The following is a 27,528-nucleotide window of genomic DNA, read 5'->3' on the forward strand; positions in this document are numbered from 1 at the left end:
CTTTATTCAAATAGTATTTGATCACCTGTCATGCTTAGCTTTATGGACTTTGTGTTCTTGACATGAATCACCCAAGAAGCCCTAGATTCTCCGCAGGAGGGCAAGGTATCCGGAGAATACAGCCTGTCCACCAGGAATGTGATTGTGACTCTGTCGGAATCCCAATCACCGTGTCTGTTCCTCCTGTTCCTCCTTCCCTCTTGTGTATTTGTGTTCCTGTATGTGTGTGTGTGTGTGTGTGTGTGTGTGTGTGTGTGTGTGTGTATCTAAAGTCAGGGTCTTACTCAGGAGCCCAGGCTGGTCTGAAACTTGCTTTGTCAAAGCTGTGAGTCAAAATTTCTCTTCATTCATATCATCCACCTTTAAAAGAAATAAAAAAAAAAACAACAACATGATATTGTGTATTCATTCTGTACCATGTTTTTTAATTGAGTCATACACCATAAAGAATATTCCATAGCATCAATCTACTTACCAATCCTATTTGAGTGCATTTAGATTTCTTCCATTTTTATTTTTTCCATTAGAGAGTCTTTTGATAAACAACCTTTCTAGAGGTTCTACAGGATACATGCATACACACACACACAATTTGATTGTAACTATATTTCTAGTTCCATAGTCATTTATTAAGCCTCACAGTATGCTATAATGTAAAGTGAATAAAACAAGACCCCGTCTTGAGATTGTGCAGTCTAAGATGATACTAAACATTTGATACTAAAACTTTGATTATGGAGAAACTTATGTTGGGTTGCTGATCTGATTTATGTTTTCCTAACGCCAGAATTCACAATGACAACTGTCACAGTGACCACAGAAGTTCCCCCAAGAGCTAAGACAGAAGGCAATTCTGTCTCGTATGGATCTTCATCAGCTCACATTATTGAAGAAACCGAGTACGTGAAAAAGGTATGATGAGGGCAGGGGACATCTCGATGTGGCTTTTGTGACAAGCACCAGGGTGGATCAGTGGGCTTTGTTTCCCCATCCATGCAACACATGGAAAGGAGCAAACCTCACTTGGCTTTGTGAGGATAGTCGACAGCTTAGATTTGAACATACCTAGTCATTTTTCTTTAGAATATAAACCTGTGCCTGCATGGGAAGTAACAATGACTTTCTCCACTCAGTAGAACTGAATAATGGCCAGGACAATTCAGAACACCTATCAGCATTTAATTCACACCCCACCATTCGCTGCTGGATTTCCTGCTGTTTCATAACCTTCCCTGGTGGTTTCCTGAATATGGATGCTGTGCTCCCAAGTAGATGTTTGTGTTTCCTGCTGATTCTCGCTCTTTCCTCACCTTGTCCCTATGCACAACTCCAGCTCGCTAGTGCCAGTGACTCCTTTGCAAGTGACTTCATTAAAAATGCAGCTTATGAGAAATCCACCATGAAAAGAACTAAGAAAGGGTATTCACATAAACTGCCTGTTAGAATAGATAGAAAAATTCTGACATTGATAGTTTGTAACTTGTTCAGGTCAGCTAATTAAATTGTCTTGGAATGTCTAGTAATTCCACAGGTCAGCAAGACTGGAACTCAGATTTCATGCATAAATTTGTATGATCACGTCTTAGGGATTTTTCTGTAGTAATTATTTAATAGCAATTATTTTGTGGTAATTACTATGTAGTAATCATTTTGTAGTGATTATTAAGAAATAAGTCTCTTATAGTAATTACTAAACACTGAATTAGTACTAAATTATAGGTAAAAGTGAACAAAATGTACGGTTTTTAAATTCTAATTACTAAATTATTTTGTAATATATATTAATTTAGTTTGTCATATTTCAGATTTATCTAAAAAAGAGATATAAACTCAAACACTTTCTTTTCATTAATCTAAACAATATTAACCTAAATATAATTTAGGTTAGAGGCTAGTATTCAAATCTGACATCAGGATATAGATGTAAATAAGGTGCCCTGTAGCTGATATAGAGAAAGAAAAATGCATTTGGAATTAAATGCCTTACAAAAAAATTAACTTTTCTTTTTCCCTCCAGATCCGAACTACCCTGGAAAAGATCCGAAATCACATGTTTAAAGATGAAGAAGGATACAGCAATGCAAATTACAAAGTAGATGCAGAGGTAATAAATGCATGGAGATTCATTATTTGCATTCTTGCAGAAAGTTAACATAAAGCCATATAGATTTTTTTCAATCAACCTTTCTCCCCGAAATTACTCTTTGAAGCTGTGATAAAGTATTTCATGCATGTCTAACATCTGAAGATGTTAATGATGTGTTAACTAGGGATGTCATTAGAAGAGTCAGATCAGAATGGCCAGAACTTGCTGGAATATTGCAACTAGAACATAATATTATAAAGTATATGGGAAGACACCAGACCAAGGAGAATACATGGTAGTCACACTTTTCAGAGATGAAGGTATAAGCTTACAAGTATATTCTGTGGGACACAGCAACCGATGGTTTGAATTGAGTGATCAATAAGCAATGAACTTTGCTGATCAACAAGCTTAAGCACCTCTCTCTAGTATCAGTAGCATCTTTGTGTACTTAAGTTTGGACAAACCTCTTTTAGCTCATATTGTACCAAATTAAATATCACCAGAGCCAAGAGCATCTATCTCATTAACATTACTGACTATAAACCGTGGTTATTTATCACATGAGAAGGTAGAATTACTACATAAACACAGTTCGCTTACATCATCTTCAGCTTCCAATATAATGTGGCTAGTACTTAAGATTTCCTTAATTAACTGCTCCAAATCTGGGCAAAAAAGACAATACTGAGGTGTGGCAGAAAAAAAAAATCATTTTTGACCTTATTGAGTTGACTTCTAGAACTCCATTGATGGGTAGATATACTCCCAGATTTGAGAGTACAGATCTGGATTAGATTAATTGGATTATATTAGACAGGGTACAATATACAGAATTGTGGTATTATGGTTAGTAAAGTTGTGAAACTAGAGCTGAGTTTGGCACTTGAGTGGGAGGACAAGAGTGTAAGCCTGCCTGATTGATACAGCAAGACATTATCTCCAGAAAAAATAATAAAATGCAATGATTTTGAAAGTGGAGAGGATTGGAAAGCAAGTGAGTGTACATACGGATGACAGATGACCTAAGGGCTTAGTGATGAATGTCCCAAACTTGGGTCTTTGGAAGAAGAGCCATCACAGAGGTTGAAATGGATGGTGGAGAATTAGGAGAAAAAGCCATAGAGGATGGAATCCCTGAAGGCAGGTAGAAGTAGTAACTGTCCAGTGTTGTCCATGGGTCGTGTAAACTGAGAACTGGCCAATGGACACTGGAAACGTTAAAGTAGAATTTTTAGCTGACCTTGCTAGGAGTAGCTCTGGATGTATGGATAGAACATGGTGCTGCTATGATATAGGGTCTTGTTACCATGTAAAGTGTGGGCTACTGGCCTGGCAGCAGCATCTCCATAAGCTTATTAGATTTGTACTGTGTAGGCCTCCACCCAGACCTCCTGATTCAGAATCTGTAGCTAACGCCCATGAGAGCACTGATCTAATCATTTGCAAGTCTCAACTACAGCCAATAATCTACCTTCTGCAAGAGTCTGTCAATTATTCTTTAGTATATATCCATATATGGTCAGAGAAGGAGTGCACACCTTTATTGTGTGGTCTGGACCACACACACACACACACACACACACACACACACACACACACACACAAAAGGCTGAGGATGTACTATGTATATGTTATGTGCTTAGTTTTTGTTTGTTTGTTTATTTGTTATGGGTTTTCTGAGACAAAGACAGAATTCCACTGTGTAGCCCTGCCTGTCCTAGAACTCGCTCTGTAGACCAGGCTGGCCTCAAACTCACAGAAATCCTTCTGCCTCTGCCTCCCAAGTGCTGGGATTAAAGATGTGCAGTACTACCACCCAGCTCATTGTTTTTATTTCTGGACTATGGATCATTTTTGTAGTGGAAAAATTATGTTTAGTCGTTGAGCAATCAGACTCTGAATCTGGTCTCAAGGTTATTTATGTAGGTGTAACTTTAGTGTCCTAATTAGCTTTAACTATCAACTTGACACAGCCTAGAATCATCTGAGAAAGGAAACTCAACTGAAGGATTGCCCAGACCAGATCTTCCTGAATGGAATTGCCTTGGTTGTTAACTGATGTAGCAAGTCCTAGGCCAGGATGGGTGGAACCGTTTCCTGGGCAGGAGGCACTGGATTGTATAAGAAAGTTAACTATGCTTGGATGTGTGAATAAGCCAGTATGCAGTGTTCCTCCATGGTTTCAAAGTCCCACACCAGACCCTTCACTGGCTTCCTCAATGATGGACCTGGAAGTTTATACAAGATAAATTCTTTCATCTCCCAAATTGTGTTTGATCACAGTGACTTTTCCCCCCAGGAGCAAAAAAATTAAACTAAAACACTTTAATTTGTGAAACTCTAATTTTAAATTTCCTCACTACTATGAAGAACATAATGTTTTTTTCCTATCTGTAGCACCCAGGCAAAGAAGTGTACCTAACATTGAAAAGACGACATGGTGCATAATAGGTGTTTAACAAGTAGACGTTGTTATCAGAACCACAGAGTATATGGAGTTGCACGATAGTTTCTCTCTCTGCCATGAAATAAGGTGAAAGAGCAGACAGTGCAGATGATGATCAAGAAACTATGTCGTGAACTCTTGGACTTGACTTGCATAAATGTGGACCCTACTCCTTAGTTTCCACATCTGGGAAATGGGTAGGCTGAGATGTTCTCTAGTTTCCTCACTACCTCCATATGCCCATGATTCTATGTAGATTTATGTTCCAGGTACATTTTCAGGGACTTTGACTTTGCACAGGATTATATCATAGTGGAGGTCTAGACTGACATCTCTGATTAGAGATTCAATATGAAATGATGGTAAGGAAAACACTGTTAACGTTTAGTGTTAGCAGGCCCGAATCTGTTTAACCAACATATATTTGTAGGCATGGTTTTAATTAATCCAGTCTCATATTTATTATTTGGTATGTACAATACCCTTAATAATGTATTTAAAGCTGCAGGAAATATAAGAGGTGTAAAGGATAGTTGTTCTTGCAAGACTCTTTAAATTGGAGCAGACACGGAAGCTGGCTCATTTGTCTAGAATTAATCATCAAAATTCGAGGTTCAAAGAGTTATTTTTGCTTATCTGAATCTTCTTTGCCTTATGTAGTGAATGATAATCATTGTTGCCAGTGTTCATAGAGGAATTGTTGGAGGAAGTGTGCCACTGTGGGGACAGGCTTTGAGGTCTCATACGCTCCAACCATGCCCCGCATGGCACACAGTCTTCTTCTGCTGCCTACAGATCCAGATGTGGAACTTTCAGCTCCTTCTGATCTTTGTGTTTGTTCATTTCAGCCACCTGGAAACATGAAGGATGGCTCAGATTCCACAACAGACCACACCTGTTTGGATTTGCTCATGGAAAACATGAGAAGAAAAGACCAGCAGCTCCTAGAAATGAACAGAGAGAATGAAATGTTGAAAATCAAGGTACAACTGCTAGGAGCTCATAAACAGTTAGCTCGCATAGGTCTATACTAGCTGTGAGACGCCCACCCACACCCCGAAGCCCACAATACTCAAACACATGGCCAAAATATTGGAATGTTGTACAAATTAAGTCTTACTGTTTTATTTTGGTGACTACTTTTAGTATTAAAGAAATCTTTTGAAGGTCTGTGGGTGTAAATTTTCAGCTATGCAAAAGTAGCAAGTTCTGGAAGTTTCCTTTGTGACATCAAATCTACAGCTAACAGTGGTGTACTGTGTACTTACACAGTTATTAAGGGAAGAGATCTCAGGCTAACTGCTTTTTATCATAATGCATTTTTAAAAGATTTTGCATCTTTAAGAAATATTAGAGCTAGGGAGATACCTTAGTCAGTTAAATGTTTGTGCTACAAACAAGAGAGCCTGAGTGAGATGTCAGCACCAATACAGAAAACTACACATGGAGGTGCGTGTTTGCAATCCCACTGCTCAGGAGGTGGAGGCAGGGGGATCCCTAGGGCTGCTGACCAGACACGCTAGCCTAATCTCTGAGCTTCAGGACATACTGAGAAACTCCATCTTAAGGGGGGGAAAAAAAGACAGGATTGATACCTACCCAAGAAAAGATCTTCAAGGTTGACTTCTGACCTCCCTATGCATGTATGAACTGTGCATCTGCACCCACACATATGTGCACATGGGAACATGGACACGTACACCAAATCCAAATACTGATTCCAACTTCTATTATCAAATGCCTCGTTGATTGTTCAATTAATCTATTGTTGAGTGCCTTGTATTTCACCTTTGGGGTTTACTTTGTATGTAGCCTCACAGTGATTACCTTGGTATGTAAATCTCAGTAGCCACCCTTGATCATTTCCTCAGGTTATAAAGATCAGCATTTGTGTTTCATTGTTCTTACGACTCCAGTCTCGTCCCACTTCCATTTCATTTGTCAGTATGTAATGAACATTGGTGATGAGAGGGTTGCCCCTATGTGTCCCGACAAGATGCCATCTACCTGTGCAAAGCACTGATATGCTTGGCACTCAGGGTTGGCTTCACCATGGCAGATGTCCATGCTCAGTGCCCTACTAGAGACTCCTTCACCTGATGCTCTCTTCTTACTCAGCACCAGCAACTTCCCTCCCATCAGTTATCTGAATGGCTGCAAACGGTAATTAGGGACTGCTTTTAGTTGACCATAAAACGGTGTTCTGCTTTCAACTATTTTTATTTCGAAATGTCAAAACATGCAAGGTGACTTATATTTTTCCTAGCTGGAAGCTTCCCGAGAGGCAGGAGCAGCCACTTTGAGAAACGTGGCCCAGAGATTATTTGACAACTACCAAACACATTCTGAAGACATGAAGAGAAAGCATGAGGACAGTAAACGTTTACTTCAGGTACTAGTCCCAGCTGCAGCTCAGGAGCTGGAGAAGTCAGCCCCACCCAGCCATACATGGCTGGTGATGCACTGTGTGAATAGTGCTACCTACAGGAACAGGTACATGTGCCATTACATTAGGGGCCCAGCCCCAACCTGAGTGACCTGACAAGAAGGCACACCTGGTATTTTCAAGGGCAGATGCATACTCATTTTTTACTGGGCCATTTTGAGCTCTGTTTTATATATGCATGCAAATACAAATGTGCACTACAGGCAGAAGTCAGCTGAAGTTCCCTCCCTAGAGAGGCAACTTCTTTACTGTGACTGACCTTTAGCCCCAGCTACATATCTAACAAGTAACCTTGGGATACAGTGGGCATAATTACCCTGCTTTGGGAACATTTTCTGGTAAGAAAGAAAACACTTTTAATTGGATATACAAGATGTTCTGTTTTGTTCTAGATAAATAATCAAAGCAAAAGTCTAGCAAACTGTTTGTTAGTTTGTTTGTTTCTGATCACAGATCAACAACCTTGAAAAAGAGCAGACGTTAAAGCATCGTGCTGAAAATCTGAGTCAACTTTCAGAAAAACTTGAAGAGAAGCATGTTCAAATCATAGGACTGGAGAACCGTGTACAGAGGATGGAAAACGTAGGTCCCTGGCAAGGCAAAGACATTTCATGCTGACAGTGTCATATAAGGGGAAGTAGAATGACATGAGTTGGACGTCTTTCCTGGCCTGTGGGTTTATGTGTGTGTGGCGGGAGGGGGGTGGGGGCTGCACAATTCTGCTTTTTACAATTCTGCTTTTCCTCTAGACATTTTATGTGACCTACTCTGTAGTTGTTGGCTTGCCTGATTTCTCCTTGTCGTCAATGTGTGTATTCAGTGGTCTGTGAATGAGATAATGGGTTAGGTCACAAAGCAGTCCTGTTAGGATCCCTGTAATTTAGCATTTATTAGAGCCTAATAATAAATAAATTAGAGTTTAATAAATCCAGATACATTAGAGCCAATGTAGTATCTTTTTTTTTTTTTTGCAGCCCACGACTGCTTATGGTTTATAAGAAACAGTGACTATAAAATGTGTGATAAAACTGTTATTAGAACTGATATCAGAACTCTCAAAATGTCTATTTAGGGAAGAACAGCAGAAAGCAAAACCGTGAAAAATCTCATGGAATCCCAGTGGTTAGCACTCCAAATACCAATATAAATAACATCAATTTAAGTATGTGCCTTTGGATTCAGAATTCAGAAAAATAAGGAATATAATCTTTTACTAGCAAAACAAATGAGCATCTCAGAAACTAAATTGGGAGCGGATGAGAATATAGTCTCAGGCTTCTAGTAAATTATATCTCTCCCATCCTCCCTCTCACTGTATTCCTGGGTTGGCCCCTAATCTACGCATTCTCTACTTGTTTGAGTTTTCTGAGGTCTTTGCCACTAAGGAACTTTCACTTACTGGGTGTAACCTTTCAGTACTATGCAGGTTTCTGACCAAAAGAAATTTAATTAGTTTTAAAGTATTTCCCAATAATGTAAAATTCGATAACATGGTAGTCCCAATGAAGGTCATGTGAGGAAATCAGATATAGGACCTGAGCCCAAACATAAAAGGACTTAATAATATTAGCACTCACCTACAGCTCTATTATGCCATGGGACACTGTTGTCATTCCCAGAATCACCGAGTCACCCTTGGCAGTTTGCTTACCCCAGCATGCCAGTTTATGATGTTTGGAAAAGCTGTAGTGTTTGCTGAGTGGCTGATAGTGTTAGAATATTTTATATTGCAGTTGATAGCTTGGGGGACTAAGATAGCGCAGGACATATTTGCATTGAGGGAAGGAAGACAGGTCTGTGAAGCAAACAGAATTACGGAACCAAACAACTGATCCGCCAACTGGAAATGGGAGAGTAGGACTGTGATCGCCCTCTCTAAAACCCAGAGTGAGGTTCATGGCCACCTGCGGGTGCAAGGAACTTAACAAAAGAAGAGTGGAAGAAAGTTCTCTTTCCTAGCAACTCCAAGGGTTCAGTACCAGACATGAGCTCTTGTCCGACTCCTAGGTGTGTGCCTTTTATTGTCATTTCAAGATATCTGAGCACCTGCCATTGGCCGCACGCAGCCAGGCACAGGAGATACATTGACATGTGTGAACGAACTGGAAATAATCACTGTTTATGATGACGAGAGTATATATGACTGGATGGTGCTGAGTGTCAGGAACTTTCCAGAGCTCCTGTTTTTAGTTCTCCTAAGGGTCCTCTGGAGAAGCTGAAAGCCCACGTAAGGTGGGGTGGTGTGTCCGAAAGTACTGACATTGTCCCATAACTGTGATTCTCTTTCAGAACTTTGTGACACAGTAAGTAGGTAGGATGCTGTGCTCAGCAAGGCCATGAGACAATCTTCTAAAATTTATTCTATAGAATCTGTTCAGGAATAGCTAAAGTGGGGCCTGATAGAGTCTCTCTGGTTAGTGGAGGTGAATGGGGATTGAGGAGCAATGTGCAAGACTGTTGTTTTAAAACACATTTAGCCTAATGTTATTTCATATTTTTGAAACAAGTATGGAAATAAGTAAAATAAACAGCAAAGCTTGGTGACACCTTCTTGGGCTCAGGAGGTAACAAGGAAGCTGGCTGTACGGAAGTTTCTTGGGTGGAGAATGCATATTGGAATAAAGGAGAGTATGCTGAGCCTTCTGTATTAATGGGGACAGACGCAAGTTCAAAACGGAAGTGAAGACGAAAAGCACATATCCTCAGAAAGGCTGATAAATATTGCCCTAGCAGTGGCTGCTCCCTGGGAAGGATTCATTTGCTACTCACTTGAGCAAGGCCTTGCTCCAGTAAATAGCCATTAGTGCTGTGAGGTCTGGTAATGAAGACATTACTTAAAACCTCCACCATCTGTCCCACTTTAATCAGGAATGCGGCGAGAATGAATTCCGAACACACAGCAAGCAGCGAGCAGAAACGCCCTGTAAGAGCATTTCAGTATGGCATATGTTCCTTTTGCCAGCAGTGCGATTCTGTTGGTTCACATTCGTTTGCTAATGTCACTGATTTGGCCCCACTAGAATCTAAGGGCTCAAAGGCACTTCAGAAACCACCTACTTCCTCATCATTGTTTTATAAATGAGGACAGAGCAAACAAGAAACCATTTTGTCATCTCCCGTTTCTACTTACAGTCCTTCCTATTATGTTTTCTAATGTGGCACAAAGAATATGTTCTGGGACCAGTGCAATGGCTTAGCAGGTAAAGGTGCCTGTCACCAGGCCTACCAACCTGAATTAGAGCCCGGAGACCTATACGGTGGAAGGAGAGAACTCATTTCCACACTGTCCTCTGACATCCCTATGCCTGCTATGGTACATGCATACACATACGATAAGTAAGTAAAAAAAATGTAATCATTTTTTAAAAGATGATTTTCTGGTAGTTAAGACATTCATATGTTAATATATACCGTGTTGTAAATCACATCAGTTCATTTTGATCAACAGTAAAGGGAAATCTTGACCTCTCAGGGATAGAGCAAATAGCCGTAGTGGGGTGTTATGTGCATGAGGAAGACACTGCAAAGAAGTGTGTGCTAGGCAGGTGTGATTTCATGCACTACCAAAGAGGAGTTCCTGAAGAGCCCAGGGCATATGCAAGAACCCTGGCTAGGGTGGAACACGTTCTTGTTAGCTGCCCCATCTCTGACCCTGGCTGTGAGCATTCACTAATCAAGAGAAAGTCCACAGGGAGGACTGTGTGTGGTGCACATGCACTCTGCACCCCACTAATTCATAATGCATGGGCCGTGACAGTGTTTCCTAGAGCATGCAGGCCCCCGTATCAGTCTCAAGGTATAACGGCTATCTCTCAGGAATCATTGGAAGACACTCAAGGCTAACACGGAAAAGGTTAACATGGAATCATTTCTGTGAGGCAATATTGCTCTATGAAAATAATTTAAATAAGTTAGCATAATTAAAAGTAGCAACTCACACAGGATATGAAGTAATTGGTACTTTTAAATTACTGTGTATTGAAGCCCAACTCTCTGCCAGGGAAGCAAGTAAGATTCTCATCCCACACGTATTATCTCCACTCCACTTATTCCATCTTACCTTCATTTTAGGGATATTCATAAAGTTAAAAATATGGCTCATACAAATAGATAATGAATATGTCTTAAAATTCAACTTATTACTAATTTTGGAACCAGTATGATAGTAAAGTTAGTTGATATATGGTATTTATAGGCATTGGGTGTGGGGGCATGTGGATGGACAGAATACAGAGTTGTGTGACCACTCTAGGTATATCTAATTAATAACCTTTAGGATTATCTTTTATATCTTGTAGAAATCCATAAATTAAATTTGATATAGAAGATCACACCTGTCATTCAATACTAGGGAGACTGAGGCAAGGGGATCATGAGTTTAAAGCCAGTTTTGGCTACATAGTGAGTTCAGGGCCAGTCTGTACTACAAGAGACCTTGTCTCAAAAAAATAAAACAAAGTAAAATAAAAATCTAAAACTTAACATGCGACTTCAGAGAACTGGGTTTCTAATCAATATGTAATAAAGTAAAACAAGCAAATTGTCTGGAATACCTAAGTAATGGTTGGATCCCATTATTGACCAGTGTCCCAGGGTGCCACTAAAGCTTCACGCTGGAGATCACTTTTATTTTCAAGTTCTGGTTAATGTTTCTCTACAGTGATGAGGTCCAGAGAGGTTAACACAATGGTCAAAACCTCAAAACCAGATTGGTGTACGGCACAGACTTTCTGGTTTCGGTTGTACAGCACTGCCTCGAATGGTGTCTATTTATATGTTGTGGCAGGCAGTAATTGTAAACAGCCTTGTGTGTGTTTTGAAACATTTCTAGTCAGTGCTGCCCATGCTGTCAATACTATTTCTGCCTCCTTGCAGCCTTTCCTGGTTCCCCCAACTTGGCACTAATCAGCAACGCAAACTCTGCTTACCCAAGTGGACTTGTCACGTTTCCCTTGGGGTGAACAGTTGAGTTTAATAATTAAATCATCTCATTTTAAAAGATACTCTTTCTCAGTCTTAGAGTTTCTCCTGGTTCCTCATTAGGAAGCAGTTTTAACGTTTGTGGCCTCGATCCCTCATTAAGGGTCCATTTACCTGTTTACTGCATGGCGACAGATGCTGTGAGAGCAGGTGGAAACATCACAGTATGTGCTGTGGTGTCCTCGGGTACCAACAGCTCTCCTAATGTAGTGAAGAGGCAGGTGCAGCAGTAAGGGAATTCACATCAGGCGAGGCTGTGCAGGCATCGTACTCCAGGTGGCATGGGGAAGGTGGGTGGGCGAGGTTGTACTGCAAGGGCTCCGTTTTGTCAGTGGGCTGGAGAAGGAGCAAACTTTCTCATTCAGGCTAAATGAGTGAGTTATGAAGACATTTGCTTATTTGGAGACAGGATCTCCTGCAGCCCAGACTGACCTTGAACTAACTTGCCGTGATGTGGTGGCTGATCCTGGACTCCTGATCTTCCTGTCTCTACCTCCGAAGTGCAGGGATTAACCACATGCACCACCATGTCCGTCTTAAACAATACTCTCCACACAGCTCTGATTTACTTTTAAAACACAAAGAGCATTGCCTGGCCAGGCTTCCCGGTGGCACATTGTAATTGCTCAGATTTGAGATGAGCTCTGGGGCGCAGACTCTATTTCTAGTATCACAAGCCACATCTATTGTGAACAGTTTGCAAGCACACATACGTACACACAAACAAAAGCTGTATCTTGTTTTCTCCTAGGAAAAGAAAACACTCCTAGAGAGAAAATTGTGTTTGGAAAACAAGCTGCTGCAACTCAAGTCCAATGATGCACATTCGAAAAGGTTTGAAAAATCTACCTCCTAAAAAGCAGTTTCTGATAGCGTTCCTGTTCATGGGTGTGCTGGGCTGTAGGCGGGTGGGATTTATACATCTAGAGGAAGCAGAGAAAGTAGGTCAGGGAGAAGGGATGTCAAATTTCTAGGGTTAATAGACATGTGCCTCATTTCTTACCTATGAGGGTTCAGGGGCCAGAAGTACAGGAGGGTCCTGGAAACCCATTTGGAGAGTTCATTCATCTGAGGAGTGAGTCTGCCACTTCTCCATTTACTCAAAGATGCTGGAGGTATCTTTATCCTCTATTCGCCTTTGTGAATGGATCTCTTCCACAGTCTATATCAAACTGGCTAGTCATCAAGTGAAACTATGGTAGCCTGGCAGTCTTCAAACTCCATAGAAAATGAAAGAAATACTATGGAAAGCCGCCTTAGTTGGTTGGGGTGGCTTGTCCACATTCATAATTTTCAACTTGTATGTCTCAGTCTTTACTGAGGAGGCAAGACAGTTTATGGTCATCATAGCAGCTGTCCAGCTCAGTTGCTCTTAGGAAATCCTCTGGAATGTTAGGTCCTGACTCATCTCACATTTCTCTAGATTTTTCTTTTCCTTTTGATTTTAACCTCACTATAGTCATGGTATATTCTGATGTCAAGATAACACATACCCTATTTCAACGTCTTAGTTCAACCATCTAGGACTTCAGTTACTAGGCTATCAGGCACTATTATGAGCCTCTAAGGGACAGATTTTCATTGTCCTTTATTTATATTATCATCCTTATAGTCACAGACATCCTTATTCCTTGATCTTTTGACTTTCTCCTATTTCTCATTATATCTGTCTTTTCTTGTCTTTCATTATACTTTGTGCCTTCTGTTTGGCTGGTAACGATACATTTTTTGACCACTTATGACAATGGCCAGAAACAGGCTGAACTTTAAGTTGCATGCACGCATTTGAATAATCTGTCATACTAATCTAGTATTTTTTCCTATCTTTCTCCCTGTGAATAAACATAGAAGCCAAGAGAGCAGACGTATGACAGCTGTGTATCACTGTCCATCTTGATAAAGAAGGACATACAGACAGAGGACTAGTGTCAGTTACAGATAGTCGCTAGTTAGGTTTATTTTTGGCTTATCTCTTTCCTTCCCTTTTCTCCTTTATTTTCTCTTTTTGCCCTTAAATGTAAAGATCTTTCTCATGTGATGGAACTGTGGACTTACACAATGTTTCTTCCTTTACAAGTCCAGGTAGTCTGAGTTTGATGATTTCCTTTTAAAAACACAATAGTAATAGGTGTCTTTTCTGATTTTGAAGTAAACTGACCTTTCCTTTTCATCTGTCGTATATGAGCAATCCATACGAAATTTTCAAAATATTTTTGAGGAAGTTTTGGAAATTTCTTGGAGAAAGTGAGTGCTCTGTGTTTCTGGAAAGGTAACAAAACATCTAATCTTCTCCCATTTTCAAGTTGTAGACATCCGACCCTTTATCTTCCTTCTAACCTTTGCTGAGCTGTGTGAGGAGGCTTTGTTTACTTTACTGGGTGTCAGCAAGAGAGCAATCAGTATGAACTGTACTCTTAAACTGAAGCCATAAAAGCTTAGCAAATGCACCACAAATATGAGATATTTCTCTTAGTCCGAGGTTAGCTACACATAAAGAGAATACAGAAAAGAACAGCATTATTTTCTTAAATGTAAGATTAACTTCATATTGTTGTTGCTATCATCTTGTGGAAAGTAGTTTGCAGCTTACAGAATAACCACCTTTGCATTAATGTAATCCTTCTATGGCTTCTCCAGGACCACCCCTGCACTCCTCAGTGCCCAGCTCCTCGGGAGATGTCTTGCTGTTTTGGTTTTGGTTTTCCCATAGGTAGCAAAGCCTTGCATGTTGCCATGGAGGTCTTTGATATCTGTTCTTTCATTTCTGGAAACTTCTGATGGCCTCTGAGACTAGTTTCCCCACTCCCTTGTGTGACAATAAAGGAGTAGCCGCAGAGGAATGCTGCTTACTGGCTTGCTCTTCATGGCTGGCCCAGCCTGCTTTCTCCTATAGCTCAGGACAACTTGCCTAGGGTTGACACTGTCCTAGCGTGCTGGGCCCTCCCCCGTCAACCGTTTATCAAGAAAATACCCCACAGGCTTGCCTACAGGAGACACTTCGTCAGTTCTGTTCCTTCTGCACATCTGACCCTACCTTGGGTCAAGTTTACAAAACCTAGCCCACATACGTGTGTAGTAAAGCCCTTTGTCTCAACAGAGCACCCATAGTTCTGGCGCCTTACTGCCCAGAGGAAACACAAGTGTGACCACTAAATACGCCATTATTACTCTTTTTCTTTCCTTCTTCTTTCTTCACTGGAGGAATTTTTTAATTTTAACACTAACTTCTGTATTAGCCTTCTGTCAATCCTCGTACCCAGAAGTGAGCTTTCTGAGGCTGTCCTTTCCGAGACTCCCCATCCTCTCATCCCCTGAATCTCAACAACTCTCCCTCCCAGGGGTCTGTGCATCTCCCTAAGACATCTCAGCTGCCCTGCATGCCTGGCCCCAGTTTCCCTGAAACCCAAGGATTGCTGGTTTTCTGGGTTTTGGCTCCTCTCATTCTCAGTTTGGACTGTTTGAAGACCTCCAGAGACCACAGTCCTTGGTGGGGGGTCTGAGTTCTCTACCTGTCCCTTTGGCATGTGAACCCTTCTCGGGGTGTCTCCCCTCACAAGCTTCCTTTGTCCTGGTAAGGAAGCTGCTCATGCTGAAACCCAGAGAGAACTAAAATCTGATGCTGATGTGCACTAGTAGATCGGCAGCCATTCCTTGAACATGAACTTTAGAAAAGATGAGATAGGTGAGAGTTCACAGTCTGGTCTGTTCTAATCTCAAGAGCACAAACGTTTCCAGGAAGAGCCGATATCCACTTATTTCTTTCCCTATACTTCTGCCCATGAACGTGGAAAGAAAAACAGATTGACTGTACATTTAACTGCTGTTATTTCCCACTGCCAAGGTTTGTGTTTCTGCTGGGGACTGGGTCCTTTAAAGGAACATATTACAGAAACAGGGCCTCTTGTTTCCTTCTCTATATCCCAAGCAGTCTGGCCTCTTGAGCTTCTAGCAATTTGTCAGCCTCAGCCTCCCACATTGCTGTGGAAATACTGGGATTTCACATGCTTGCTACCACACCCAGCTCTACATGGGTCCTGAGAATCCAAACTCAGGTCATTATGTTTATAGGGCAAGCACTTTAGCCATGGGGCTGTTTCCCTTCCCAGAAGCAGCTTTTGACCTGAATGCATATCTTATTCAAGTTCATATACAAGCTGATCACAGGACTATTTTTTTTTTTTGTTTGTTTCTTGTATGGTACATGGATTCCTGAGACCTTAACCACACAAGGCGCAACGGCAGGAGAGGAGGGCTGGTGTAGCAAAAATTCCTTCACTCCTTCCTCTTTTCTGTACTTTTCTCAGTTGCCAGGGTCTTCAGACAGAGATTTCCATCCTCCAGGAGCAGATCTGTCATCTGCAGTTCGTGATTCACTCCCAGCATCAGAGTCTGCGCAACATCATCCAGGAGGTCAGAGTAACAAGTGCATCTCTCAGGTAGATGCCAGGTTTCCAGGGCAAAGACCAAACCTGGCCAGTGTGGCAGGCTGAGTCCCGAGACTCGCCTTCCCATTGACATATCCCTTAAGTTTCTCAGGCAACTTGGCTCCGAGGCTTCTCTTGCCTATAATGTCAACACCTGTCAAGTTCTAGACTAAGAGAGTTTGAGAAACTATGCTTAACTGCCCTTAAGATATTTTAGTGATTTTTGTCCAAGCACAAATATTCTGAGTCAGATGTTATTCACTGTTATATGGAAGACTTGGTGCATTAGGAGATTCAAACCTTTCTTAAGTATTAAGGTTTGGGTTGTGCGTGATATTTTTTTTTTCAGTATTGTAGATGGACAATGCCACCTTGCATGTGCTCGCTAAATGCTCTAACACTGAGCTGTAGCAACAGCCCTATTTTACATTGTATTTGCAATAGGGTTTTGCTTAATTGACCAAGGTAGTCTGACCTTATTTCAAAATCTTCTTGCCTCAGCTTCCTGGGTAGCTAGGATTCTAGACACAGCCAGACTTGACTGTTAGACCTTCATATCCTCATAAGCAGTGACTCTAGGGGGTGTTTGAATGCAGGAAATAGCCTGCACTTTGTTCCTCAGCCAGTTCTTCTGCAGGATGAGGCAAATGGTACGCACTGCAGCCTTCCCCCACCTAGGCACCTGTTGGATTTTCTGTAGGTAGGGCTCTCCTAGAGATGAAAATGGAGGGTGGCACCATTTGGTCCTTAACTCCCTGGGTGGCAATTTGGCTTGTGATCTTATATTTTTGGTTGTGAGCCTAGCCTTTAACGGCTGAGCCATCTCTCCAGCCCTGGCTTGTGATCTTAAGTGGCGTGCTGGCTCTGCTCATGCTTTGGGATTGCGTCTTTTTATTTGATGCATATCATCTGACCACAAAAAAAAAAAAAAAAAAACTGTATAATTCTTGTTTTATGTAGCTATTCCCCATGGTCTGACAGGATTTCTCATTTGTTCTTCCTCATTCTTAGATGGAAGGATTAAAAAATACTTTAAAGGAACAAGATAAAAAAATTGAAAATTTGAAAGAGAAGGTCTACATCCTTGAATCTCAGGTAAGAAGAGAACCTGTGTTGTATGTTTCAGTGTTGGTACATGCCTGGGTATGTGTGTGCCTGAAGGTAAGTGATGCACTACCACGTGTGTATACGCTTGTGCATACTTGTGTGCCTGTGTGACTTTGATTGTGTCTCTGTGTGATTGCATTTGACTATGTCCGAGTGTCTATATACAAGCACATGTACCCTGGTGTGTATGCATGTATCTGTAGTGTGTGTGTATCTACTATGCATGAGAAATTAAAGCCTACTTTCAATAGCTATTAAATTGTGGCTAAATTATTATTGAACAAACATTAACTTCTTATTATTGGCTTTACATACTAAAGAAATGTTAAAGGTTCATCCACATTTTCTCTAGATGCTCACTATATTGGTAAAACAGGTGATGATCTTGGACTGGAGGCTTGGTTAAGGCTGTTTTGTGCAAATTTTCCCTAGCCATATGATGAGGATTCTTGACTCCTTGTTCCCACACATTTTTCTGGCCTGTGATGTCCTTTTCTTTCTACTTTTCTTCATCCATATCATGCTGGCTTGTCAGCTTTGCCTCCGGGCTTAATTGCCTCTTGAAGTCTGCTGAAATCATCATGCTTTTTAGTGTTTTGAAGACTCAGTGTAAAATGAGAGGCTTTTCTGGAGTTGGTTGGAAAAATGGTGTGAGCTGGTTTTCCTTCCCAGTAGAAGATTCTCCGTGACTGTAAAATCAAGAGCTTCCCATGTGGCAGTTATAGAAAGAACTGACTTTTAAAAAACTTCAAGTAATTTTACAGTTGTATTAAATTCTACTTTTGTTAGTTTTAACTTAACAATTCATCATAGACAACGATTTTTAAATTAAATGTTGTCGTAAAGATTTAAAAAGTCAAAACAAACAAACAAACAAAAAACAGAGACAACATATTTTAATTTCCTGTGATAGATGTTCCAATCCACTCCTTTTCTCTACTGTAAACCCCTTCCTGGCTTTTCTTGGTAGATTCCATCTGCCTCACAGGAAGTATGGGAAAGTCCTCAAAAAGTAGAGTCTCTCCAAGGAAGATTTTTGTTATTCAATGAGTTCATTTTAATTTTTCCTAGATGCTGTGCAATGATTTAGTTGTCTCTGACATCCAGTAGTAGACCCAGGAAACTGTGTCTCTTTCCATGTCATTTGCCTTTATATTCCAGTTTCAGCCAGGGATTGTTGACACCCCAGTGAGTGGGGACATGATCAGACCTGTGCTGCCCCTCATGGAAACATGTGAGTTGGCTACAGACTCTTCACAATGATGTGACAATACCCTTTTAGTGTGTTCCTAGATTTTCTGAGTATAGCTGATCCCCAGGGAGTGCTTTTTGTTTTCATTTGTAGACAAGGCTTGGAATCATCTAGTAAGTGTCTTTATGGTCTCCAATTTATTTTCTTCAGTAGATAAATGTTTTCCTTGTCAGTAGTGTAATCATTTTCTTGGAGCTGTAAAAGCCCAAGCCTTATTAATTAACTGGCCTTGAACTTACTATATAGCCAAGAATGACCTTGGATTTCTGATACTCCTGCTGCCAGCTCCTCCTGAGTATTGAGATTATTGGCCTGTCTAAGATTTATAATCTGCTTGAGGTGGAACTCAAGACTTCGTGCATGCCAGACAAACACTCTGCCAGCTCAGCTACATTAGCTTAATTCATTTATTCAACAAAACATTTTTGTGTATTTGTGTGAAACAACTGGGTTAGGCTTTCCTCGACTTCATCTAGTTTACATTTCAGTTGAGGACTTAGGGAATAAACAAATAATCTTCAGAAGTACTAAGTGCTTCAAGGGATGATAGGACAGCATGAGGAGTGAGAGAGGAACAGGTCAGAGAGGGCATCTCAGAGTGGGGGATGTTTGATGAGGTATCTAAATATAGTGAGAAATGAGCTACAGTGAGCCAATTCCGAGCTTATTCCTAGTACATTCTTCTCCGCAAAGCTCCTAACCTGGATGAAACATACCAGAGTGTACCAGCTAGCGCATAAACTATAAACCTGCTGCTGACTATGAAACTGATGGTAAGACTGCATTGGCTGAGTTTATCATACACACACACACACACACACACACACACACACACACACACACACACTAGCTCCCTTCTAAGTAAGTAACCCTTCCAAACACACCGACTTTATAAGCTGTGTAGACAGTATCATTTTTTTTTTTTTTTTTTTTTTTTTTTGGAGCTGAGGACCGAACCCAGGGCCTTGCACTTGCTAGGCAAGCGCTCTACCACAGAGCTAAATCCCCAACCCCAACAGTATCATCTTATCAGCTATACTAGAGACAGTTCTTATCTTCTTTAGTCATACTAAGCACCTCACTCTCTTTACTCATCCACGTTACTCCAGGGGAAAGTTTTCATTTATTTATTTGCTTATTATATCTTAAAAGAGATGAAAGGAAATTTAGAGAAGGTAAGAAATCTGTTTAAAGTTGCCCGGGATCTTGGTTACTGTTCTCCTGTGAAGAGACACCATGCCCAGCTTTAAAGAAAGCATCTAACTGGGGGTCTTGTTTACAGGGTGACTCCATGCTCATCATGGGGGTAGGGAATGTAGTGGCAGGCAGGAAGGCTGGCATGGCGCAGTAGTAGCTGAGAGCTTACATCCTGATCTGTGGGCAGAAGGCAGAGAATGAGACTGGGCTATGACACACCTCTTCCCAAAAGGCCACACCTTCTATCCTTCCTAAATAGTCTACCAACTGGGAACCAAATATTCAAATATAGCCTATAGGGACCATTCACATTCAAACCACACACTCAGCAAATGGCAGTGTGACACTGAGTTGTCAACTGCTTTGTCGTACGAAGTACTGAACATGGGGACTTTTCTCAGTCACAATCTTGGCCTAAGGTATGAGCCTACACTCATTGTGTGCATACATTAGATTTGTTTCATAATAGGAAGACAATGTTTTTTATTAGTTTCTCATATCGGAAATATATCTTCTGGATAAGATGTATATGCTTAACTCTTGAGATTACAGTGAAATAGTGTCTAGTGATGCTGGCCATATTTTCCATCTTAAAGCTCTCCTCATAGTTCTAATACATGCCGGAGACAGTGATTCACTCTTAGTCTATTACTTCTCAAAGTTAACCAACCCTTAAAGGACCTGCTGAGTTTTATCATATTCATCAGGAGGCATATGGTGCTGATTCCAGGTGGCCTTGGGGATGAAGGCTTTGTAGAGCCCACAAGTTCCCAGGTGGTGTTGATGACCCCAGACTTACATGGTAGGAACCACAGCCATGCAATTTTCCCTGTTTTACTTAAAATGCGTATTTACTTTTAAAATGCATATTTATTTTCTACACATTGAAAGAGAAGTTTTCAATGCTTTCTTTGGCTTCTTCATATGCTCCTGCTATTGGCTTCATGTTGTACATGTGACAGGATTTTGGGGGTGGGGTGGGATGGGGTGGTATGAGACTCAATGGGTTAGTTCAGTTGACCATTGATTTTTTTCTAGTTACACTTTTACCATACTTGGACTCCTTTCTGACACCCCTAAGTGTCAGTATCTCTTGCAGTCACTGGTTATTCACTTTCAGAATAAGGAGGCTGAGCTAAATCTTGTAGTCACACAGAAAAATAATACCTTGCAGGGAAAAGGAAAAGGGCTGTGGAGTCAAACAGCCTGCCCACATACCAGAGTTGGCTATGAAGGCTGCACGCTCTACCTATTGTTTACCCAAAGCAGCTACTTTGTCAATTTGAGTTTATTTAGTCTTATTCTGTTAATAAATAATATGTGTATTAATTATATATAATCTGTTCTCTATTATGCAGAATCTTTTAATACCTAATTCTCATGTTGTCTAGAGCTGCATCAGTCAAATGAAGAAAAGTAATGCATATAAAATACTTGATAAAAGTCTTATATGCTGGGCATTCATTAATTTTCTTACTGATAGATTTCTTTTGGATAGATTTCTATCAAACTCTATTATTGTCTGTTTCTCAAAACTTTACATTTTGGTGTCAGATTTCTCCAAACCAGTGGCATTTCTGAATCAATATGTACCATCTCAGAAATTCTTTAAGCGTAATCATATGACTTGAAAAGAACAGCCTCTGCTATCATCATTTCACCTAGCTCTGTGTAAGTCCCAGATGCTTTAAAATTCTTTGGACCTTTCATACAGGCACATCATATGTTCTGTTTAAATCCACTCTCCCTCTTTCCCTTCTAACTCTTCCAATACCCCCTCCCACTTTTCTCTACCAACTTCCTGTGCTCTTTTTTAAACCCACTGAAGCCACTTAGTGCTGTCAGTATGAGCATGGCTGTAGGACCAGTCATGAGAGCAAGAACAAGATATAACGGGGTCACATCCCTAAAGAAAACTGTCAGCATCCCTCTCCCATCAGTCACCAGTCACCAGTAGTCAATAGCTCCTGAGCTGGAGGTGGGACTTCATGAGCCCCTCTTGAATCCATGTTGGTATTTTGATTGGCTAGATCTTATGCAGGTATTATGCATGCAGTCATAGCCACTATGAGTTTATATGTACAATGTCCTTGTCATTCTAGAAAACCCTGTTACACATCAGTCCTCCACTGCCTCTGGCTCTTATGATCTTTCTTCATCCCTTTCTGTGATGATCTCTGAGCCATGGGGGAAAGAGGTGTGAGGTAGATGTCCCATTTAGCGCTGAGCATTCCACAGTCTCTTACTGTCTGCACTTTGACTAGGTATGAGTCTCTGTTAAACACTATCTATTGCAAAAACAAGCTTCTTTGATGATGATGGAGAGATGTACTAATCTATGGATGTAATGACAAATAGGGAGAAGTTTAATACTATGCTCATTTAGCAGAGTAAAGTAGGTAGGACATTTTCCTTTGGGACCTATGACCTACTGATCCATGGGTTCTTGCCCCAGTTAACAATGTTAGGCATGAGTTTCATCTTGTGGAGTGGACTTTAAATCCACTCAGAAGCTGTCTGGTTGCTCCCGTAACATTTATGCCACTATTACACCAATGAGCATATCTTATCAAGACAGTTGTTATTATAGCTTCCAAGGTTCATAACTAGGGAAAACTCTTGACTTGTTTTCTTCCTCCGTGGAGTATAGAACACCTTCTAGCACATGAAAAGTAAGCAGTAGGAATGAAGCTTCCAGGTCATCATTGCTAGGTTTCTCCATGTTCTATAACTCGGGTGTATGGTGTCTTCAGGAATAGGATCTTACCACCAAGTTAGTTACCAGGAGCAATGCCAATGGCTGCAATTTTTTTGGAGGGGGAGGTCTGCAGTATACTAGTGACCAACAGCTGGAAAAGATGTAACCCATACCTGGCAATGGATTTTTTTTTGTTTGGTAGCATATGGCATCTTAGAAAGGAATTATCTCCTTGGGTAGCGCTCAATTCTGTAGATGTGTATGATTAGAAAAATCTTGAGTTTAATGACATCTGACCTGTCACTGCAGCCAACTGGCAACTCAACATGGGCGGTGATCTTTCACTTTTTAAAGTTTCATGTTCCAGATATGTGAAACAATTATACCAGCACCCTTCAGTCTTGCTAGGAGTAAGTTTGCTGCAGTTATTCTCTTAGAATATAGAAAATAGATAGACAAATGCACCCTGAAAGCTGGATAACATAGCAGAACATTATCTTTTCATGATGAAAATGGTAAGTAGACTATTATAACAACTAGTTGTCTATAAGACTTAACACCTGTGATGGAGACTGTCTGAATGAGTAATTTCTATACCTTTATGTCATTTCAAACCTGGAAAGAAAGTGCTCCTGTGGGGTATCTGCTATATAGATGACAAAATTAGACATACAGAAGCTAAGTAAACCAAGTGACAACACACAGATGGTGACTGACACTACTGGAAATTATACCTGGTAACATCTTCTCTTACCTGCTGTTAGGTGTTGTATTGTCTCCCAGAGTTATGTAATTATATAATAATACCTATCAAATAGATTGAAGATGTGATCATATGTTTTTTGTTTCTTATAGTACTTATATAATAGAGGTAAGACTGATATCTTTATCAGGAGTATAGATATAAAGAATATCAACTTTCAAGGAGAAACTTGAAGATGAAGACACCATGAACTATTAAGGAGAGACTGAACCTATTTTTACAGAGTTTATAATCAAGTGGTTGCATCAAAAAGATAATTATGTAATCAACATCATGTGTATCTCTAAGATTATTTTCATTTTCCCATGTAAAGAAATCTCTGTAAACTCAAATAGTTTGGAAGGATGAATCGCAGGGTGTATTTTAGCCCCTTGATGCATTGTGTACTTTTCAGGGTGGATTTAATATTGTTTTCCTTGATTCTAATAAAATAAGCACAGCAAACTTACTCAGTTGGTGTGAGGCAGGTAGGGAGTAGAGATGAAGCATTGAAGATGTAGGCAATATGCAGGTTTGCTGTCTGATCTCTCTGCTTTTTGCTTTCCACTTTTAGAATAAGGAACTGAAAACCAAGGTGGCACATTGGACTGAAACTCCTAAGACATCACTATCTAAGGCTGTTTCTACTAGGTAAGATCTTTTTCCCTTCAGCCCCATCTTCCACCTTAAATTGTGTCTTGAGAGACCATCCTCAGAAGTGTGTCTCCTAAGTTGATCTAAATCCATCAGGTTCATGATGAAGATTAACCACCATACCATCTACTGCCCAAATACTGATTAGAATTGTTCATTTTATCCACTACTGCCTACTTGAAATTGGATATATTAGCACTTACTAAGTAAATGCATACATTGTATATCTCCCCCCTCACTTTGCCTTAAACCAAGGCCAACCTTAACTTTAGCACTTTTTTCAAATATTATACATACTTTTCCTGCATTCTCCTTCTTCCTCAGCTGCTCTGTTCTTTGCGCCATTAATGGATGTTCTAATCACGAGTTGTTAGTACTTACTAAAATTTTCTTGTCACTCCTCAATCAAATAGATTATAAATATTCCCAGGAAACCACCAAGTCCTCTTATTTCTTTTTTTTTTTTTTCTGTACTCCTAAGAACATGTAACTTCAGCAACTACCAGCTCCAAATGGATGATTTCAAGCAGGGGTGATGACCCAAGAAAGCAATCAAAATGATACTTAAAACCAGACACATTTCTTTGTGTATGATATTTATTGTTGCTGGCTGATTCAGAATTTGAATCCGGGCTTGAACCTCATTTCCATAAGCTTTAGGAAATGATCACTTAAGAGAAAGCATAGCCTGTAATTACACGAATCGTTTAAAAAGTGATTAAAAACTTCCTGTTCTAGCTGCTTTTGAATTCCACTGTCTGGTCCCTGCAGGGAAGAATCTCATTTTCTTAGACTCTTGGGCACAGGGCCTGAGGTGGAAAAATCAGGCTCACTATGATTAACATCAGTCTAGGAATTCAGACAGATTCATCTCTCTCTTTAAAACTCCTGGCGACAATGATTCAGTTTGCTAATGATGTACATAATTAGAGAGTGGAGATGAAACCACTCTGAATCAAGTCCTCTCAGATCTCCAGGTGCTAAATTCTCAAACTTGCTGGTCACTAGCAGTGCAACTTCTCCAAAGAAAGGAAGCCCTAGAGGCACTCCAAGAGGACATGGGCTTTCCTGGAGAAGGGAGGATGGCCAGTGTTGTATTCCCTGCCTTGTATAACTGTGGCCTTCTGGAACTTGGTGAGCTTCATGTCACAGTTAAGTGGCTTGGATCCTGTAGGGAACAGAACCAGCTTGGGGTTGTGGAGGAAGCACCGACTGTTTCTCTTTACATTGATTTATGACTTGAATGCTGCAAATCTGGCTGGTACAGAGGTGTGCTGGAGAGAATGGTCTTTGATGGTGGCTTTTAGCTACAATTAATAAACAGCTCAAGATGACACTTTTTTTGTTGTTGTTGTTTTGGCTTGATTTTTCAAGATAGGGTTTCTCTGTATAACAGCCCTGGCTGTCCTGGAACTCACTTTATAGACCAGGCTTGCCTCAAACTCACAGAGATCCACCTGCCTCTGCCTCCCAAGTGCTGGGATTGTACCCATTGCCCAGCTTCAAGAGTATACTTTTAAAGAGTTTTCTTTCTATGACTTAGAAAAAAGTCAACTAAGAGAAATTTCCTAACTGAAATGTTGAAAGTGGACATTGTGCATTTTTTTTTTAAAAAAATAGGTATTATTGTGGTGAGGGAATAAAGTCTGATCTTCCTTTTCAAAATAGAATTGGCTAGCTGCTTTAAAAATGTAATTGCAATATGGTTTGGTAAATTAAGCCTAGATTTTCCAAGATACAATGGAATTATAATTTGAGGGAGGTAACATTTAAAACTTGTCTGGACAAATCAATCATGTTTCCCCCAAGATCTAGTTCTATCCAATTCTCACTACATACCCACAAGATTTTTTTACCCCTGAACCATTAAAGATTAGAGCTGTTTCTCGTGCTGAATACAAGAGGTGATCTACTTGAGATAAGGGTCCATATTGCAAAACAAAACACATGCATGCATATATAGATATGTGCATATGTGTGTATGTGTATAAGCACAAACGTGTAGTTTTAAATACTAGACTCACTCAGAAAGGGAGAAGGTTCAGGCCCCAAGAAACCCACAGGAGTGCTACACACTTCAGGAACAGATGTCTGAGTTTTCTCATCTTCAGTTTACTTTGTTGTGTAGTTCTACTGAGTGGAAAGACTCTAACTCATGCTTTCTCCCACGCCACCTCATTCTTGCCCCACTCAGCCTAGCTGAAATGGCTGATGATAAATGCCTTCCCAATGTGATTTCACTGTCTCCCATGGGGACTCCATCAGAATAGATACATTAATGGCTATCTCTGAGATCAGATTTCGCAGTATGGTGGCAGTTGAGGTGGGGATGATGATGTCATAGTCATTGCATTACTGGACTAGACCTTGTACCACTCTGATAATGTATATTGTCTTTTCTGCAGTGAATTCAAGTCTGAAGGTGCTTCTCCCTATCTGATGCTGATCAGGCTACGGAAGTGAACAGGCTGGATGGAGCTTTGATGGAGAAGGACTATGAGGATCTTATTTATTCCTTGAAATGCAGTTTCCCCTCCCAAGTTAAAACAATATCATGCCAGTGTTTATTTAAATGTAACTTATTGTACATCAATACAGTTTATAGGAAGGTGATATTACAGGCAATTCAACAAATGTCTGCTGGAGAGAAGAAACTTTTTTTTTTCGTTTTCAAAGCTTAAGTTAAGAAACCAGGTACTTTCCTATGATGGAAGATGAATTCTACTTTAAACTTAAAAAATAAAATAAAACCTGATCCATATACTAAGATATTTTACTAAAGCACCTCTTTTAAAGTTTTCAGATTTGAGCTTTGATAGTGATTTTTATATGTACATGTGAAAAGAAGGATGTCAATGTGTATGAATGGATGATGTATTTTAATTTAGCCTTTATATAATAATATCTTACTATGACACATATCATTGTTCTTTAGAAGTTCAATTGCTAGAGGAAAACTTCACACATAAACACATAGATGATACAAGTGGTGCATTTTACTTTGTTACTTATTTTCTTCTTGATATAAATGTTATCTAAAATAATTATGTAGAAGGATAGAACACAGTGCTGTTACCACATATCTCCATAAAAATGTAAATATTCCAGTTCAGTGGAACAATAGTTGCTGTCTACAGCCAGGAAGAATCATAATTCATGATCTGGAATGTTTGCCTGGTGTAGGGGTGGTTGTCTGTGCTTTACCCCTGAGGCACCACCCTTAGTAGGCTGCAGGTAACTGCTAGGTATCTGCCCCCCACCCTGGGCCATGGCCGAGGGGAGACCCCTTAAGACTTGGAATGTGTATGTGCTCACTCTCTTGGCTACCTCGTGATCCTGGATGCTGGATGCTGGTACTGCGCACCAAATCAGAGTTCTCCAGAGAACCTCGTTGGACCGGGCCTCATCTCTCCTGGATCCTGTAACCAACTGCCTTTGCTTATTGTAAATTAACTCGAAATAAACCCCTTTTGACTATCAGATAAAGTACGTG

General features: G+C 40.4%; 1 protein-coding gene across 1 annotated transcript; it reads left to right on the forward strand.

Moving 5' to 3' along the window:
• Window positions 1–795: 795 nt before the first annotated feature.
• Ccdc68 (coiled-coil domain containing 68) lies at window positions 796–27,394 on the forward strand. The gene is made up of 10 exons (XM_059246627.1): window positions 796–912; window positions 2,018–2,104; window positions 5,384–5,518; window positions 6,802–6,927; window positions 7,435–7,563; window positions 12,713–12,795; window positions 16,266–16,371; window positions 17,397–17,480; window positions 23,956–24,032; window positions 26,441–27,394. The coding sequence occupies exons 1-10, from the start codon at window positions 796–798 to the stop codon at window positions 26,496–26,498; spliced, it is 1,002 nt and encodes a 333-aa protein (XP_059102610.1). The 3' UTR covers window positions 26,499–27,394.
• Window positions 27,395–27,528: the final 134 nt, after the last annotated feature.

This window comes from Peromyscus eremicus, chromosome 19 (genome assembly GCF_949786415.1).
Source record: "Peromyscus eremicus chromosome 19, PerEre_H2_v1, whole genome shotgun sequence".
Classification (NCBI taxonomy): domain Eukaryota; kingdom Metazoa; phylum Chordata; class Mammalia; order Rodentia; family Cricetidae; genus Peromyscus; species Peromyscus eremicus.